The sequence below is a fragment of the Grampus griseus genome, assembly GCF_964374135.1.
Source record: "Grampus griseus genome assembly, chromosome: 14".
NCBI lineage: Eukaryota > Metazoa > Chordata > Mammalia > Artiodactyla > Delphinidae > Grampus > Grampus griseus.
In genome coordinates this window covers 68,197,774-68,216,902 of record NC_139008.1, presented here as the reverse complement: position 1 = coordinate 68,216,902, position 19,129 = coordinate 68,197,774, and the positions used below count along the sequence as shown (strand labels likewise).

General features: G+C 48.9%; 1 protein-coding gene across 2 annotated transcripts in view; it reads right to left on the bottom strand.

Annotated features, from left to right (window-relative positions):
• Positions 1-5,350: 5,350 nt before the first annotated feature.
• Positions 5,351-19,129, bottom strand: part of PPP1R16B (protein phosphatase 1 regulatory subunit 16B) — a 72,718-nt gene continuing 58,939 nt past the window's right edge. The window contains exons 5-10 of one of the 2 annotated variants that reach the window (XM_082670841.1): positions 18,712-18,836; positions 14,608-14,733; positions 13,993-14,068; positions 13,190-13,319; positions 12,923-13,091; positions 5,351-6,100 (exon numbers count right to left, since the gene is read on the bottom strand). In XM_082670841.1, coding sequence (XP_082526967.1) covers positions 5,591-6,100; positions 12,923-13,091; positions 13,190-13,319; positions 13,993-14,068; positions 14,608-14,733; positions 18,712-18,836 — 1,136 coding nt within the window. In that variant the 3' untranslated portion in view covers positions 5,351-5,590. The remainder of the gene's footprint in view (positions 6,101-12,922; positions 13,092-13,189; positions 13,320-13,992; positions 14,069-14,607; positions 14,734-18,711; positions 18,837-19,129) is intronic. The other variant, XM_082670842.1, reaches the window with a different exon arrangement.

Sequence of the window (19,129 nt, the reverse complement as noted above, 5' to 3'; positions counted from 1 at the left end):
TCCACATAAAAAAAAAATCTTAAAAAAAAAAAGATCGTCATGAGCTCCACGGTGTTAAATCTAATAGCCAATTTTTAGGCCTCATTTTCTTTGTGTAAATGAGAAGACATATATACAACTGTAAAGTGCTTCATAAATGTGAGACATTACCATTATCATGTATCAATATACTTTTTTTAAATAAATTTATTTTATTTTTGCCTGCGTTGGGTCTTCATTGCTGCACGCGGGCTTTCTCTAGTTGCGGTGAGTAGGGGCTACTCTTCGTTGTGGTGCGCGGGCTTCTCATTGCAGTGGCTTCTCTTGTTGCAGAGCATGGGCTCTAGGCATGTGGGCTTCAGTAGTTGTGGCACATGGGCTCCGTAGTTGTGGCTCGTGGGCTCTAGAGCACAGGCTCAGTAGTTGTGGCACGCGGGCTTAGTTGCTCCGTGGCATGTGGGATCTTCCCAGACCAGGGTTCGAACCTGTGTCCCCTGCATTGGCAGGCGGATTCTTAACCACTGCGCCACCAGGGAAGTCCTCAATATACTTTTTTAAATGGATGAATGTCCGCTGCTACAAAGATACTTCCGTTCTTCCCCTCTCTCCCCATACCCCGCCTGTTTATGAAATTTTTCAAGCCCAAGTGTGGAGATTTCTATGTGTCCCTGCTCTGGCAGCCAGCATCCAGAAGGGTCCAAGACAGCATCCTTTTTCATCCTCTTCCAAGACACCAACAAACATCTGTATGTGATGAAAACAATGACCACTGTCTGGGGCTGTGCAGTCATAGAGTTTGTCAATCTCTCCATTGCCTAAGGTCAGAAGTGAGAATAACCACGGTCTCACCTGCTGAATTGTTGTAATAATGTGAAGTAGTATGTAGTATTTTACTTCCCCACTATAAACTGTATGAGGAGAAGGACTGGGGTGGTTTGGGGAGAAGAGGATAGGACAGGTCAGTGCACTCCAAGAAGAGAACAGAAGAGAAGGGCAGCCCTGTTACATATAAATGTGTCATCAGACAACCATTTGAAAGTGTGGGGGAAAATGGTATATGAGCTATTATAGGGCTCCATGTTAATTTCAAAAGAAGTATTTGACAGAGTGAAGCTCATTTCCAACCACCCTTCTTTTCTTGACTTCACCAGGTTTCACCTTCTTGCAGTCTAGAAAGATACCTCTCCGTATCTGAGCCCTCAGAGCTCCCTCTGATTCAGGGGCCAACTGGGAGAGCCCTCTGTGGTGGGATCAGGGACCTGGAACCCTCCCCTGCCCTTCATCCCAGGCACTACCGTTTTGTGAATTCAAATCATTAGGGTTCAAGCGAGCTCATAGCAATGACCACAGCCACACTAAACAGGTGTTATTAAAAGGAATTTAATAATCTTAATTAAAAACTCTTAACAGCGAATTCTGTCACAGGCCTTGGCAGCTGGAAGCAACTCCAGGGGCGCGCCCCTCTGGGATGTGGTCGAGCCACAGTCTCGAACATGGGGCTCACCACTGCCGCATGGCGTGGTGCTACCTGGAAGTTACTTCAATACAATATCAAAGATCCACGAGGGTTTTTTTTAAAAAACGTTTTAAATATATTAGACTCTCTTGATTGCCATTTTTACACAAAGCTGCTGATACAGTATACAGAGTTTTAACTTTTTTTTTTCACATAAAATACATTTTTCTTAAATGTTCTCTGTACATCAGTGGCTTCTGGTCTGGTGAATTATTGCGGAGGGCTGTGGGTCTACAGACTTTTCCTGGGTGCACAGAGCCAGGCCCCGCACTGTGGCACTTGCAATGCCCATGGGAAGCAGGCCCTCCGGCCAACTGGCCAACAAGAGACTGTCGAGGAAAGCTTCTAGCAGAGGCGGTCACTTCTGCGGAGTCACCCACTGACCACATGACTCTTTGCTCTTATGTGCCCTGGGGGAGGGGAGGCTGTCCCCAAGCCACAACAGCAAGAGTTAAATACAGTCCTTCTGGGCATCCCGTAAGGAGTGCCCTTCTGGAAAGTGTCCCAGTATTCTGCTCTGGGAAAGCAAGTGGAAGGGAGAACTCAAGATCAAAAGATATCTGACACCAACAACCAAAATGGTCTCATGTTACTACAAGGCCAGCAAACTGGTGGGTAGGACAGGGGACACAGCTTTGTTAACTTTTCTAAGCCTATTGAAATTGATCAAACAGTACAGAGCAGTTTCACCAATGCTGCATATTTGATGGAGAACTACATCCTGAAGTCTTCAGAAGACCTGGGCTTAGGGTGCACTCAACTTCCTGGAGCTACTCTCAGGCCAGAAACTCACTCTCTGGTGATAGCCACCAATTTTCAGTTGTTTGGGGCATAAGGTGGGAGCAAGGGCGAGAGCTCAGAGGGAGCCATGTGGCACAGGCTTTAGAAGTAGCCTTCTTTCATCTGCCAGGAACTGCCACCAGACCTGGGTCTAAGCGGGAGCTGGGCATCTGGTCGACCTTGCCAGCTTTCTCCCTGCTCCTTGATCCACACCTGCCAGGAATAGAGGCAGACTCATGAGGAAAGTTTTCGATATTAAAGGAGAAGCTCCTTTTCCTCCCAATATCCGTTGGTGGGGCAGGACTAGGTAATACATGAGCAAAAATGAGGAAGAGACAATGAGCTTAAGAACCTGAGATGCATTTGGCAACAAGTTCCAGACTCCTTGTTCTTCTAGACACTGACTTCAAACTGGTATTATACAGTGGCTGAAAGATGCTGGCCTAAAGGCAGTTATCCTTGAAAGTCCCAGGTGGACTTGGGATGGTATCTGCCTGGAACCCAAGATCCAGCATCTCCATTTAGTGGCAAATGTTATCCAGGGGTGGTGATGTCAGCAGCTTCCCAGCTAAAGAAATTCATACGCTAGGGATTCTAGGAGCAGAAAAGTAAAGGGTTGCTGGACTAGGATGCAGCCTTTCTGTCTCAGGTGAACTGAACGGGGCTGTTGATGCTCATGACCATGAGGATGGTCATGACCATCATCAAAGGATGAGACCTCACTCTCTCATTCCTCCTTTATCCCTGGAACCTAATACAGTGCCTGGTGAGTCACAGCTACTCAATAAACTACATGAGTGAATAAATGAATGACTTTGGCCCCAGCTTGTCCCTTGACACCGAGGAGACCCACAGGGAAAGTTCCCCCAGGTACTTGAAGGGAATGGTTTATCCCCGACTGAAAACACGCGCTAAAGCCCAAGAGTCTGCAGTTGGCTCCTGTCAGGGGATCAGCTGGGATTCCCAGCCTTCTGGGTGGGAGAGGAACGGCCCAGGAGGCAGGAAGCAAAGGAGGAAGAAGGGAACAGCCAGAAGGGCTCAGAGCGGGCAATAAATACCTTCAGTCTCTGGCCCCTGAGCAAACAGATCTGAAAACGTACACAGCTCTCTCCTAGGAGCGTGTGTCTTCCCTCAGCACCTCCCAGCTTGCAGCTCAAGTGGGCTTAAGAGGAATTTCAGTGTCAGTCTGATCTGAACACTATTTTAAAGCCTAAAAGGCATGTGTGTTTTGAATCATCCCTGCCCTGCTCCAGCCATAGGATGAGATGATGGAGAGTCAGCCCCAGACCCCAGGGATGTGGCAGGTGTCACGCACACCTGTCTGAAGTCGCCTGACCTGCCTTTCCACCCTGGACTGGATCCGTCCTGGAGCTGGGGTGGGAGTGGCCTGGTGCTGTGACTCTCCCTGCATCCAGGAGCACTGTTCTCTGACCCAGCTGCCCTGCTCCTGGTAAAGCATCAGCGAGGCCCTTGGGATCCAGCTCTGCCTCTGGGCTATGGGAGCCATGGCGACCACAGTGGAGGACTGGGACAAACAGCAGACCTCATTACTAGGACTGTGGCACAAGGGGGCTCCTCCAGCCCCAGCCTCTGGCCCAGATGTCCCTCGGTGAGAATTTCTCATAAGCTCAGAAAGAAAAGGGTTAAAGGAAACCCAGATTTGCCCCCCAAATTCCAGAATCTGGACCTCAGGGGCCCCTTCAGAGCTCTAAAGAGGTAGTTTTAGACAAGTAAAGGGTGCACAGAGCAGGAAACAAACCTGCAGTTCGTTAGTTATACCAGAAGGTTTTGGCCGATTCCACGGACAGCGCCCAACTCGTGGGCAACAATTTCAAAGGGGCTCACGAGAGAATGCAGTGAAGAGGTGGCAGGCAGCCTGCCTCTCATAGGCTTCCCTCCGCAGCATCAGAAAGATTGGGGCTATGAAACAGTAGAGCTGGGCAAGACCCAACTACAGCCCCACCACCGCTCTCCTGAATGCAGTGCAGGGTGTTGGACCATGTGCACCTTGGATTTTCAGCCTTGGGCTGTCACCACTCTGGCAGGAGCAGGATGGGAGCTCCTGGGCCAGACAGGAACTCACAAGGGCCAACTGGCAAATCCGTCTCACCAAGCATTCCAGAAAATGCAAAGCTGGCCTGGGAGTGCTGAGCATTCACTCTGGGAGAGGCAGGGGCCCCGGCAGCCCCCCACTGCTCACTCTGATGGCTTCGTCTGAGGAGGGCCGGCTGAGACAGGCTGGACTGAAATCAGCCGAATATTCACAAAGGTTGGCCAGGGCGCTGGGCTCTGTCATGGTTACCAGAGATGTCTGCAGAAATTAACAACATGAATTTGCCTCTCTCCCTGGAAAAGCCCTTCCAACTGAAGTTTCTCGCTTAGCTTCATTTGTCCAACACCAGTCAGTAAAACCTAGTGATCGTGATACTGTTCAGGAAAGAAAACTAATTCAGTGGACCCCCTTCCCAACCTGAAGCTTTGTAGCCTAAAAGAATTCTTTCAGCAAATGCACTTTTGGAAACACTACCTTTGTTCTCTCTCCCCTCCATCTTTTGATGCTTCCACCCAAGAGCAAAATATGATTTGGATTATTCCAGGATTGGAATAGCCAGGTTTTCCACCTTGGCCCCTGGGCACTCACACAGCTGGCACTTGGCACAAGCAAGGCTGTGGGGAGCAGGCCTACGCCCGTGTCATCCACCCGACGTGGGCGCATAGCTCCCTCTGGATGCAGAGAGGACCTCCTGTTCCTGCCGGATGTGGATGATGATAGCAAACCCTGGTAGGGCTCTGGGCAGGCTGACAGGTATCAGCTTAGCAGGCCTCCTCCCCTGCTAAAGCCATGTTGGCAGTGGTGACAAAACTCTGAGTCTTAACTTCAGTCCTCTTGGGAAGAGCCCACAAATTCTCAGTCCCACCTGCTTCCCATGAGCCCAGCTGTGTCATCCCTACACATGTTGATTGTGTGTGTGTGTGTGTGTATTGATATGTCACATGTGAGTACTGGTCCAGAGAAGCCTTTACCAACAACAGAACCGGAATCCCAGCCCATGCTCCTGAAATCTGACAGCAGGATGAGTCAGGAAGCCACTATGGGCCTTGTGTTTGATGGCAGACAGTGCGGCAAGAAGCAGAACCGTGGGAAGTGGTGATGCTATGGGCAGCTGGCTGAGAGGTGAGGTTAGCGTTCCTCTGGAAAGCAGAGCCCACCTCTCCCCAGCTGCCCTCGGAAGCCTCCCCAGGCAGGGCTGCTGGGCTGGCCTGGATTCCAGGGACCCTCTCCCCAGAGCATCCCTCCCCTCCATCCCTCAGGGACTAGGAGATGCGGCAGCAGCCGTGGACCTTCTCCTCCATTTCCTCCATGGGGGCCTTGAACTTCAAGAGTGGGGGGTCTCCACTGGTGACCGTGTAATACACCGAGGTCCCATTGCTGCTGTACGGGGAAGTTCTGCCTCCGATCAAAGGGGCCTTGCCTTCGCTGCCGCCCTCACCCGTCCTGCCCATGCCGCTACCCAGATGGGTGCTCAGGAAGGGGTGGCTGAGCAGCTTGGCAGCAGCCCGCTGCCGCTTCAGCTCCAGAAGCGTCTGGGGGCTCTGTTCCTTGTAGCCACTCCAGGGCGGGGTGGCATCGGCCATGCCAGGGTTGCCATAGGCCATGTTGTAGTCCGGCACCTCATGCACTTTCCAGACGTCCCCGTTGGACAGCGCATACTGGTAGGTGCTGACCGGAGCCCGGAGGCCGTTCTCAACAGGCACGTCCATTTCACTTCGTGGGATCTTGGTAGGAAACTCGGAGAGCAGCACGGGCTTCTCCAGCCTGGGGTTCTTGAGGGTGAGAAGGACAACGTTACCAGCTGGCTGGAAGATCTGAACCCATACCCCACTTGTGCCTCTGCTGAAAGCATGATTGTTTGGGCCTGTCCTCATCCGTTTTCCCTACCTGGGTAATAAGACTTCTATTTTCCTTTGGGGAACTCACCAATCTATGGGTTTTGATAGAGTTGACCCACTCTCACCTTTGCTCCCAGCAAAAGACCACGACCCCAGGCCTGGCCAATCAATAAACTCCCTACAGGAATTGGTTCAGGGGTGGGTTCCTGACTGAAATTGGTTCAGTGAAACTCAACCCTGGGACTTGTGCTAGAAAAGTTGGGAAAGAGCAGATCTATTTCTGTAGGAACTACGCTGGTAAGAATGATGTACTGGGGAGATACCATTTCAAAGGGTCTACTTGGCTGTGAAGCCAGCACTAAGGAAGACTGAAAGAGAGACAGAGACTGAGAGAGAGAGAGACTGCATCCTGATGATATGTTTTGAGCCCCTGGATCCACTTGGCCCCAGACTTTCCAGTTACATAAGCCAATGCATCTCTTTTTTGTGTAAGTCGATTTTAGTTGGGTCACTTGTAATCCTTCCTCTTAGCCCCTGGTATATCTCCACTACAAATGGAAGACGCTCTTACCCAGAGATCTTTTATACCTAGAAATCCCTGGGTAATAAGAGCTTTAAAAGTAGCTGCAGCCTATGGGCTTCCCTGGTGGCGCAGTGGTTGGGAGTCCACCTGCCGATGCAGGGGACACAGGTTCGTGCCCCGGTCCGGGAGGATCCCGCGTGCCGCGGAGTGGCTGGGCCCATGGGCCGTGGCCGCCGGGCCTGCGCGTCTGGGGCCGCAGCGGTGGGAGGCCCGCGTACCACAAAAAAAATTTAAAAAGTAGCTGCAGCCTAGAAACTATGACTAAAAGGTAGATTCATCTGACAGTGACGAAAATATAAAGCATAGCAAAGTCAAAAGACACATGAAAAACTAGAAATATATTTACAACCTATAAGAGAAAAGGGACTAATTTCCAAATGTATAAAGAGCTCTTAAAAGTCCATTTGAAAAAGCCCAACTACCCAACGGAAAAAACAGGCAAAGGACATTAATATTCAGATCACAGCAAAATGTAGATCTATATAGCATATAAATGTAGGAAAAATTTTCAATCTCACAAATAGTTAATGACATAAAAATTTAAACAACAAAATATCATTTTTACCCATCACATTGACAAATTTTTTAAAAATATTTATTTATTTATCATTTATTTACTTTTGGCTGCGTCGGGTCTTTGTTGTGGTACGCGGGCTCAGTAGTTGTGGCGCACGGGCTTAGTTGCCCGGATCCTGACCAGGGATCGAACCTCTGTCCCGTGCATTAGAAGGTGGATTCTTAACCACTGGACCATCATGGAAGTTCCAACACATTTTTTTTTTGGTTGGCGGGGAAGTGTACTGAGTGGCTTGTGGAATCTCAGTTCCCTGACCAGGGATCAAACCTGGGCCTTCAGCAGTGAAAGCACAGAGTCCTAACCACTGGACTGCCAGAGAATTCCTGACAAATATTTTTAAAGTTTGTTATTATTCAGTGCTTGCAGGGGTGTGGGAAGTAGACAGGAGTGTCAACTGCCACAACTTCTTTGGAGGGCAATGTCACACCATCCACAAAAAAAAAAATTTTTTTTTAAGAAAAATATATACTTTGCACAAGCATGCCCATTTCCAGGACTTTGTTTCACAGATAGATTCCCTCAGGGGAGCATGAAAACCATCATTAGGCAGGTGGGAAATTATGGCAAGTACTTGTATTAGACTGTTCTGGAGCTGGTAGGAAAAAATGAAGGAAGTCTCTATGTGCTGACTTGTGATTCCAAGAATCTGATTTCTTGGAAAGATCTCCAAGAAATATATAATTAGATTAAAATATGGTGAGGAGAGGAATGCTTCCCATAGCAAGTTTCCATTTATGTGTGTGTTTCTTCTGTTTCTTCAGTGGCTTCTTCTGAACTATGCAGGCAAACTGATGACAAATGGGATGGGAGGATGCAGATTCTTGATGGTCTAAATCAGTGCTTCTCAATCTTTCATGTGCATATGAGTCACCTGGGGCTCTTGTTAAAATGTATATTCTGATTCACTAGGTCTGGGTTGGGACCCAAATTTCAGCATTTCTAACACGTTCCTGCGAATAATTTGAGCAGCAGGGATGGAAGTCACTCGTTCTCAGCCTTGAGTGCATATTGGAATCATCTGGGAGATTTTAAACACATGCAATGCCGAACTGAAAAGCAACATGCTGTGTGATTCAATCAACATACTGTATGATTTTGGAAAAGGCAAAACTTTGGAGACGGTAAAAAGATCAGTGATTGCCTGGGGTTGGGAAGGGATGAATAGGGAGCATCAGGGATTTTTAGGGCAATGAAAATATTCTGTATGACACTTTAATGATGGACACATGACATTATATATTTGTTAAAATCCATAGAACATACAACCAGAAAAGTGAACCCTAATGGAAACTATGGACTTTAGTTAATATAATGTATCAATACTGGCTCATCAATGATAACGTGTATACTACACTAAAGCAAGAGGTTAATAATAGTGGAAACAGGGGGGCATGATAACGAGGGTATATTGGAACTGTCCGTACTTCCCACTTCTTTTTCTTTTTTTTTTTTTGGCTGTATCGCAGCGTGTGGGATCTTAGTTACCCGACCGGGGATCAAACCCATACCCCTGCAGTGGAAGTGTGGAGTCTTAACCATTGGACCACCAGGGAATTCCCCCCACTTATTTATCTGAAAACCTAAAACTAGTCAAAAAGTAAATAAATACATAAAGTCTATTCATTAAATAGATAAATAGGGACTTCCCTGGTGGCGCAGTGGTTAAGAATCCGCCTGCCAATGCAGGTGACAAGCGTTCAATCTCTGGTCCAGGAGGATCCCACATGCCACAGAGCAACTAAGCCCGTGCACCACGACTACTGAGCCTGCGCTCTAGAGCCTGCGAGCCACAACTACTGAGCCCTCGTGCCACAACTACTGAAGCCCACGTGCCCGTGCTCCACAACAAGTGAAGCCACCGCAATGAGAAGCCCGCGCACTGCAGCCAAGAGTAGCCCCTGCTCGCCGCAACTAGAGGAAGCCCGTGAGCAACAATGAAGACCCAATGCAGCCAAAGATTAATTAATTAATTAATACAATGCCTGAGCCCCAAGCCTGGAGATTCTGATTTAATCAGTTGGGACTGCAGCCTGGACATCAGGTTTTTTCAAAACAAAAACAAAACACCACCCCAAGGTGATTTTCTTTTACAGTTAAGATTGTGAACCACTGGTTGAAGAGACGGGGTTGTCTTATTACTGCTGTGCCTGCTATCAGTGAATCAGCTCTGCCAAAACCATGTACCCAAGCCAGCCCTGGGGGTTAACAGCACAGAGCCTTGGCAGAAACCTGACTTGGGAGTCAGGCTGAGCAAATACTCCCTTAGATCAGTGGTTCTCAAATTCATGCATGCATCATAATCCTTTGCAGGGCTGGTTAAAACAGAGAGTGCTGGGCCTCAGCCCCAGGGATTCTGATTTGGTACATCTGGGGTGGGGCCTGAGAATCTGCATTTCTAACAAGTTCCCAGGTGACACTGACACTGCTGGTCCAGGGACCACACTTTGAGAATCCCTACCTTATAGACTATTATGTCCTTGACAGCACCTAAGGCCTTGAAAGGTAGTAGGAACAAAAAAGGAAGGAGCTTTGAGCTTTGCAGCTGTATCCTGTGACCTCCTTGTTCCCTCTGGGGCTGGGACAGGGACCCTGGACCCTGACGGTTTCCCTGGGACAGGACTTCTGAGCACCTGAGAGAGGACTGCCTGCTTCTGGCTATGCCATCTCTGTACCCTGTCTTCTCCTCCCTGGTCTGAAACCCCAGCCCCTGAGGCCAAGTGGCCCATCTGATTGCTTTCACTCAACTCCAGATAAACTGAAGCCTTGATGAGGAATCTCCAGAAATTAACAACAACAACAAACTCAGACCTAACTCAGGCTGGTCTCCAGCATCCCTATCCCCCCACCCTTTCCCTACAGGGCTAATGGTTTATGAAACTCTACATCAATGAGCACTTCTGAGAGAATCCTGGGGCCTGTGAGATCTGAATAGACACACGGAAAGGAGCAGGCGTGGAGAGGGAAACCCCTGAGGGTTTCTTGAAGAATCTCAGTCTCTCCTATGAATCAATAAGGAAAAGATAAACAGCCCAATAAAAAAGGGCTAAAGAACAGATGAAGCACGAAGAGATAACCAGTTGGCCAATAAGCACAAGAAAAGGTTCAACATCATCCACCATCGGGAAAAACAAACTAAAAATTTGAGCTACACAGCAACCCCACCAGGACGGCTCACACGCAGAGAACTAACTATCCCAACAGCTGGCAAGAAAGGCGCCTTCACTGCTGAAGGGAGAGCAGACAGGTACAACTGCTCTGGAAAACTGCCTGGCGGGATCTCTGAAAGGTACATATCGCCTACCCCGTAACTCATACCGCATTCCTTGGTAAATACCCTCCAGAAAACAGCGCTTGTGTCCATCAAAAGACACACACAAGGATGTCCGGAGCAGCTTTATTCAAAATAGCCCAGGCTGGAAACAACCCAAATGTCCACCAACGGACGAATGGACACATAAATTGTAGACTATGTAAATAATAGAATTTACAGAGCAATGAAAAAGAATGAACTGCTGCTGAATGCCACCACGTGGAGGAATCTCGGAGACACAAAGAAACCAAACACAGGGCTTCCCTGGTGGCGCAGTGGTTGAGAGTCCGCCTGCCGATGCAAGGGACGCGGGTTCGTGCCCCGGTCCGGGAAGATCCCACATGCCGCGGAGCGGCTGCGCCCGTGAGCCATGGCCGCTGAGCCTGCGCGTCCGGAGCCTGTGCTCCGCAACGGGAGATGCCACAACAGGGAGAGGCCCGCGTACCATCCCCCCCAAAAAAGAAACCAAACACAAAGAACCATAGACTGCCTGGGTCCATTCATATGCAGATGCAGGTGCAAAACTAATCTTTAGTGCTCCAAGTTAAATAGTGGCTACCTTTGGGGTGGGAGAAGTCCTTGGAAAAGAGAACATGGGAGCCTTCTGGGATGACAAAAATGCTCTATACTTTCATCGGAAGGTATGTGTTTGTAAGTTTATTGAAAAATTCATTTAAGCTTTGTGTACTTAACACAAGTTACACATGAATCACAAAGAAAAAATAATTAAAGCATAGCTGGGAGGCATTTGAAATGTGATTCGATTTTGATCTACAACTCTTTTCTCTCCCAACCTCCAAGTTTAGGGAAGAAGGAAGACAAAAGCTCCACGTGTGCCGGCTCCATCCCAGCCAGTGTTTTGATGGGGATTCTCTTGCCTTCTCTCCAGCTGGCAAGACAAGCCCTCATGTGACCTCCCTGTTCACGCAGGAAAGCAGGGCCCCACTGAGACATTTTGCATCCCTCCAAAGCAACACTTGCTAGAAATGTTTTCAACTGCTCATCGTGTAATGGAAGAACCACAAAGGCAGACCCCTACTGGTATGGTCAGCCTCTTCCTTCTTGTCCCCAGCAATTCTGCTCTGGTCCCAAACCTGCTCACTCCTCTCAGCAAGGCTGCAGCCATGCATGGACCTGAGTGTATCGGTACTGAGTCGAACAGTGTCCCCCCAAAACTCCTACCCACCCCACATCTCTGAGTGTAACCTTATTTGGAAGTAGGGTCTTTGCAGGTGTAATCAGTTAAATTAAGAAGAGGTCACATTGGATGAGACCTAGAGGGGTGGGATAGGGAGGGTGGGAGGGAGACGCAAGAGGGAGGGGATATGGGGATATATGTATATGTATAGCGGATTCACTTTGTTATACAGCAGAAACTAACACAACATTGTAAAGCAATTATACTCCAATAAAGATGTTAGGAAAAAGAAAAAAAGATGAGGTCATACTGGATGAGGGTGGGCTCTAATCCAATGACTGGTATCTTTCTAAGAGAAAACAGAGATACACACACATATACAAGGAAGGCCATGTCAAGACAGAGGCAGTGACTGGAGGCCTGCTAGCAAAAAGCCAAGGAAGGCCTGAGCCGTCAAAAGCTAGGAGAGAGGCATGGAACAGATTTCCCTTCTGAGACCCCAGAAGGAGCCAACCCTGTTGACACCTTGATTTTTAGACCTCTGGCCTCCAGAACTGGGAGAGAATACATTTCTGTTGCTTCAAGCCACCAAGTTTGCAGTCTTTCGTTACAGCAGCTCTCAGAAACTAATACAGCATCCTCTTAGGAAAGTGGTTGAATGCTCAGACCATTGGCTCCTCCTGGAGCCGGCTTCTTAGATGTCCTGCCAGCCCCTTACTATTTTTCAAAAATTTTCTTCCAACCTGATGTCTCAACACAATTCTCCACATCTTGTTATATTTCCCCCGAAGAAGTTGTAGTGCCCTCTCCCCCAGGGTGGCTGCCCTACGAAATCTCTCTTCTGGGCAGCTCAGAACTAAATCTCTCTTCTGCTGGAGCCCAAGCAGGCACATGGTGATCACTCACTCCCTGGCAATTATGAGTCCCTACTGGGTGCAAGTCTCCCGGCTCTGACACGAACACACCCTACGCTTGCCCCATTAACCACGGTAGCTGCCCACATCAGACAGGATCCAGCTAGTTTAAGGGCACTGCCAGCTGACCACCCTCTGAAGGCTCTGAGATGAAGAGGCAACACCAGGCTGGGGCCCTGTCCCCCTCCCACGGCAGTGACCAAGACGGGGGCCAGGCAGGAGGCAGGCACTCACCGGGTCCTTATTCTCTTGGTCTGTCCTGGTCTCCCTGATGTCCCCATTGTAGGTGGAGGTCCGCTGATCGTCGGCTGCGCTCCTCTGCTGCCATAGTATGGCCTCTCCCTCATACTCCTTCCTGTACAGGTTGGTTCTGTCCGACAGGCTGGCTCGACGCACCACCTTCCTAAGGGGAGTGGGGGTGGGGGGATGCTGAGAGGCTGCATCCAGGCGCCATGGGTGGGGGCATCCTCGGGCGCCCCGGCTGCCCTGCCCCTGACTCACCCGCGGCTGCCCGCACTGGACGTCCTGCGGCTCAAGGATGACTTGTGCCTCAACTGTGACTTCATGATCACGTCGTGCTTGTGTTTTAGCTCCAACAGCAGTACCTTGAACTCTTCCTCTTCACACAGGTCTGAAGGGGCAAAGGAGCCCATGGTGGGGGATAGTGCAGGGGGCTGTGGTCCCTGAGGGCCCTCCAGACCAGAGGAGCTGCCACGCCAACCCACTGAAAACTCCCAGCATCTTTTGGGACATGGGAGGAGGGGAGAAAACAGTGCCAGCCTTATTTCTAGGCTACGACTCAATCCTTAGAGGACTGTAAGAAGAGGAAACCCATGTCCCATGTACAGTCCCAATTCCCAGTTATGACCGAAGGATTCAGACACATTTGATAGCTTCCAAGAGGAGTCATTAATTCCCCACAAAAAGTATCAAGGGAAACAAGCAGGTACCCCATGTAGCCCAAGCAAGAACTTATGAAAAGATGCTGAAATCATACATCCCTACCCACTCAATCCACCTCATCCTTTCATTCAGCCGTCTACCTATTCGCTGAACCAGTCATCCATCCATAGACTCATCCTCTACCCACCCATCCTCTTATTCATTCATACATACATTCATCCACTTATCCACCCACCCATCCATCCTTCCATCCATCTACCACCCATTAATTTATTCATTCATCCAACTATCCATCCACACACCAACCCACCGTCTATCCAACCATATTTAACCATTTATCCTCTATTCATCAAAAAATCGATGAATGCTTATGTATGTACCAAGTGTTGTCCTGAACTTACCTATTGGCATCTCATCCATGGACGTCCTAGCACTGAGACTGGCCCCATGGGACACTAATAGCTCTGCCATCTGCATCTGAAACATAGGAAGAAGCCAAGGTTTCCCCCTACCCAGGGCTCAGAAAGCCTAGGAGGTGGAGAGAGTGTTCAAAGCTTCTTAGGATGTGATCCAAAGAATGGTGGGGCAAAGCTGACTCCCAGGGAAGGCTCTGCCCCCTAAAGCCAGGAATCCCGGCAAATGCAATTGGCTTGACACCTCCTCCAGCATGTCTGGGCCATACCAAGGGACAGAAGAGGGAGTCAGCTATAACTCCAGAGCTGTCAGGTGTTTAAAGAGGAATGGTGAAAGCCACCGAGATTTCTATCTGGGAGACAAAGGGAGAAACTATTCAAGGCAGAAATGTGGGGAATTTTCCAGCAAATTGGATTGTCGTCTTGTTAGGACACAACTCGTCAATCATTTCTGCAAACTCCCTAGGTTTTTTCATATCCCACATAATAGCCGTAGCCAACACCCTAAGTGGGTCTTGTGTTCTTTTGAACCAACTTCCAGCCCAAAGGACAGCAGGTTGACCCTGTGATGGCCTCCTTCACAGCCCTGTGGGTGACAACTACCTGTCCCCAGAAGGCAGCCGCGTGCAGGGGTTCCCAGCCATCCCAGTCCTTCACATCCACGCGCACCCCGTGGTCCAGGAGGAGCTCGGCTGCCCGCAGGTATCCATTGGCTCCAGCTATGTGCAGCTGAAGGAGAGGAAAGACGTGAGCATTCCACATGGGGCTGGCCCCTCATTTGGAGGCAGGAGAGCCCGTTCCCTGACCCAAGTCCCAGATCATACTTGGGGCCAGCAGAATGGAATAGAATGCGGTGGAAATACCAGCCATGTTACAGAGCATTAGTAAGTCTGCAACGTGGAACTAGAAGGTAAGGCAGACAGGCGAGCCTTTCTCCCGTCTTCAAGCCCTATAGTTAAGGCGACAGCATTTACTGAGTCCCTACTCTGCATCGAGCCCTGTAGAAGGGGTCTCAGAGGTCCAATAGGGTGGTTTTAAAGTATGTCTACCAATTCTTTGACACATCTCTCTTTAAAAGATGAAGCTTAGGGAATTCCCTGTGGTCCAGTGGTTAGGACTCCACGCTTTCACTGCCAAGGGCCTGGGTTCAATCCCTGGTCGGGGAACTAAGATCCCACAAGCCACGCAGTGCAGCCAAAAATAAAATGTTAAAAATTGAAAAAAAAAAAAGATGAAGCTTAATGCCTCCCTCCTTGAATGTGGGCCAGAACAAGTGACTCACTTCAAACCAATAGGACGTGGTGAAGTGGTGGTGTGTGATTTCTGAGATTATAAAAGTCATTGCTGCTACCACCTTAGGCTCTCTTGCATCAGTCACTCTAGAGGGAGGCAGCCATCATGTTGTGAGGACCCTTAAGCAGCCCTAAGGAGAGAGCCTAAGAGATGAGAAACTGAGGCCTCCTGCCGACAGCCAGTGTTAACTTGCAGCCGTGAGTGTGCCACTTTGGAAGTGAGTCCTCCAGCCCCGGTCAAGCCTTCAGATGACTGCATCCCTGGCTGACATCTTGACTGTAACCTCATGAGAGACTCCATGCCAGGGCCACCCAGCTAAGCTGCTCCCAATTCCCTGACCTACAGAAACGATGTGAGATAATAAATATTTATTGTTGTTTTGAGATGTTACATATTGTGTTAGTATGTTATGCAGCAATAGATACCCAATACATCCAATAAGGGAAAGTTCACGTTGAGGCCCCATCTCTCTTACCTGGCACCATTTAAGGCCTCTGGTGATGGATACCACCTTGCAGACCTCAGTTGTCCACTTGCCCAATCTCCCAGAAAATACATAAAGTACTTAGCACGTGACGAACCCTCAGTAAGTGATGAACATCCTTAGAGAGCCATAAGTGATGACAAGATGCACTGTGGGAATGGATGGAGGAGCGAGAAGGAGACGAGGCAAAGAGAAACCGAATGCCCAGACAAGGTGGGAGACAGGTGAGAGCCCAAGGAGGCCAGCAGAAGCCAGGCTGGGAGGAAATCAGAGGGCTCTCGAGGGGGCCAAGGTCTGGGGCAACAGAGACCCAGCCAGTGGGACAGGGAAAGCATGGCCTTCAGAACAGAGCCCTGATGGCCAGATGCTGCATCATCCTGGGGTCAGGTTGCTGTAAGGTTCTGGCAAATAGAGGTTTTCCTTTATTTTTTAATTTGTAGAAAAAACTCAGGGTGTGATCTGGTACAGGCACACGTGAAAGTTGGTATCATTATCTGATTTATAAATATCTGCTGCTTGCCAGTGGTTGGGAATGACACACAGCTGGACAGCCAGACATTACAAGCTGTGGGGTCACATACATGGCTGGGAATAAAAAGGTATGACTGGGAGAGCAATATTGGTGGTTTTTTGTTTTATTAAAGTACAGTTGATTTACAATGCTTCAGGTGTACAGCAAAGTCATTCAATTATACATACGTACATATATATATATATATATTCTTTTTCAGATTCTTCTCCATTATAGGTTATTGCAAGATATTGAATATAGTTCCCTGTGCTATACAGTAGATCCTTGTTGTTTATCTATTTTATATACAGTAGAGTGCTAATGTAAATAATAATAATGTGTTAATCATTAGCATCTATTGAGCAGTTACAGACTCTGTGCTGAGCACCTACATGCAGAATCTCATTTAGTCCTCCCAACAATGCTTAAGGAAGGTACTGTTCATCTCCCCACTTTACTGGGAAGACCTGAGACCTAGTATGTGCCCGGCCCATGTGGGTGAGCCACTTATGAGGCTAGCCCAAGCGGAGCAGACCCCTGTGTCTAGAGGACTGAGCCACAGACCCAGAGGAGCTCCAGCTACGGTGGGCAACTCCCTGATACAGCCTGGCCATGATTTCATACAGCGTTCATGCAGCAGTACTCAATCCAACTACCTGACTCTATCCTTGAGTTCTGGGCTGAGCAGGTGATCGGAGCAGGGACCTTGTTCATAGAAAAGGGCATGAGGTGCATTAACCTAAAAATGGAACTACCATATGATACAGTAATTCCACTGCTGGGTATATATCCAAAGAAAATGAAAACACTAATTTGAAAAGATACATGCACCCCAGTGTTCATAGCAGCATTATTTACAATTGCCAAGATACGGAAGCAAACTAAGTGTCCATCAAAGATGAATGAATAAAGAAGGTGTGGTATATATAGACAATGGAATATTACTCAGCCATAAAAAAGAATGAAATTCTGCCATTTGCAGCCATGTGGATGGACCCAGAGGGTATTACACTTAAGTGACATAAGTCAGACAGAGAAAGACAAATATGTTATCACTTATATGTGGAATCTAAAAAATAAACAAGTGAATGTATATAACAAAACAGAAACAGACTCACCAATATTGAGAGGGATGGGGGAGGGGCAAGATGGGGTAGAGGATTGAGAGATACAAACTATTATGTATAAAATAAATAAGCAACAAAGATATATTGTACAATACAGGGAATATTGGCTATTGCTTTGTCAGAACTTTAACTGGAGTATAATCTATAAAAATATTGAAACGCTATGTTATACACCCAAAACTAATATAATATCGTAAATTAACTATAAAATAAATAAGTAAATAAATAGTTTTTAAATTAAAAAAAAAAGAAAAGAAAAGGGCATGAGGCAGAGGGTAGGGCTCAGGAACAGGTAGGAGAAGCCCAGTTGTCACACCTGGGCCACCAGGTCAGGCCTGAGGGACGGTGAGGGAACTTGGTACTGCTGAGCTCTACCTGGTGAGCTGAAGATTCTGAAACCCCTGAGTCCTCACGATCACACAGACCACAAGCCTAGGGCAGGGCCCAGCCATGGGCAGGGTTGGGAGTGGTGGGGTGGGCTTCCAAGGCCATGCTCCAATTTTCAGTTTAGAGGCTGCAGAAGCAGACCTTCCGCAATACTGAGCTGTATCATGCTATGAGAGCCTATGAAGAAAGATCAAGAAGGTTTCCCAAGTCACTGACACTTGAGCTGAAAGGGTGAGTGGAGCTAACGAGGCAGATTAGAGAGAGAGAGAAGGCTCCATTGTTCTCCATCTCCAGGGTCTAGTACCGCATGCGGCATAGAGGACGTTGATGGGTGGGCGAACCGATGGATGGATGGGTGAACCAGTGATGAATGGGTGCCTGGTGGTGTCTGGCCTCTGAAGTCAGGGAACCCAGAGGAGAGGTTGTTGCGGCAACGTCAGGGACAGCCAGCGAGGCAAGGCATTGGGGTGGGAGAGGGGACACTAAGGCAGGAGAGGGAACAGTGCAAAGCAAGATGGCCTGGGTGAGCAGATGAACAGGGTACCAGTCCTTAGGCAGGAGACATCACAGGAGGAGGCGGAAATAATGAACTCAGGATGGACACCTGGAGCTTGAGGTAAAGGAGAAACTTAGAGACAGAAGAGGCGAATGGCAGAGCCAAGCCTCCCACCCAGGGCTCCCGACTCCCAGCCCCAGCTTCTCAAAGCGGCTGAGCCCCGCTCTACTAACTTCCCACATTCCAGGGGCACCCCTGGCCCCAAGAGGTGGGGGAGGTCCAAAGCCATGGACAGGCCCCAACTGTATAGGCTTGGCCTCCACCGGCACTGGCCCGGTTCAGTTCTAGCTGGTCTGGGTTCTGGTCCTGACCCCCCCCCAGCCCAATCCAGCCTGGCCCCTCTCCTCACCAGTGTGGCACCCTGGGCATCTATCCAGTCAAGGTCCTGGCCGGCTGCAATCATACAGTGAATGTCCGAAATCATCTGCTGCTCAGGAGCTGCCCGCTTCTCATTGATTTTCTCTTGGGTGATGCCTGCAGTGGGGAAGGGGGCACTGAGTCAGCATTCCCAGGCAGAGAACCCAATGGGGAGGGGAGCGGGGGAAGATTGGGGAAGCATGACTCCTGTCCCCGAGGGTCTGCCAGTCAACGAGGTAGATAGATATGCTCAGAGATCATTTCTCCCAGGCCCAGTGAATACAAACACCACGTGTTGGGCCACAAACAAGGTCCATTCCTGCCTGGTACCCAGTCGGCATTGTAGTAATATTGATTACTGTTACACACACAGTTCTTCCACCCCTACCGTCCACCTACCTGTCTCCAAC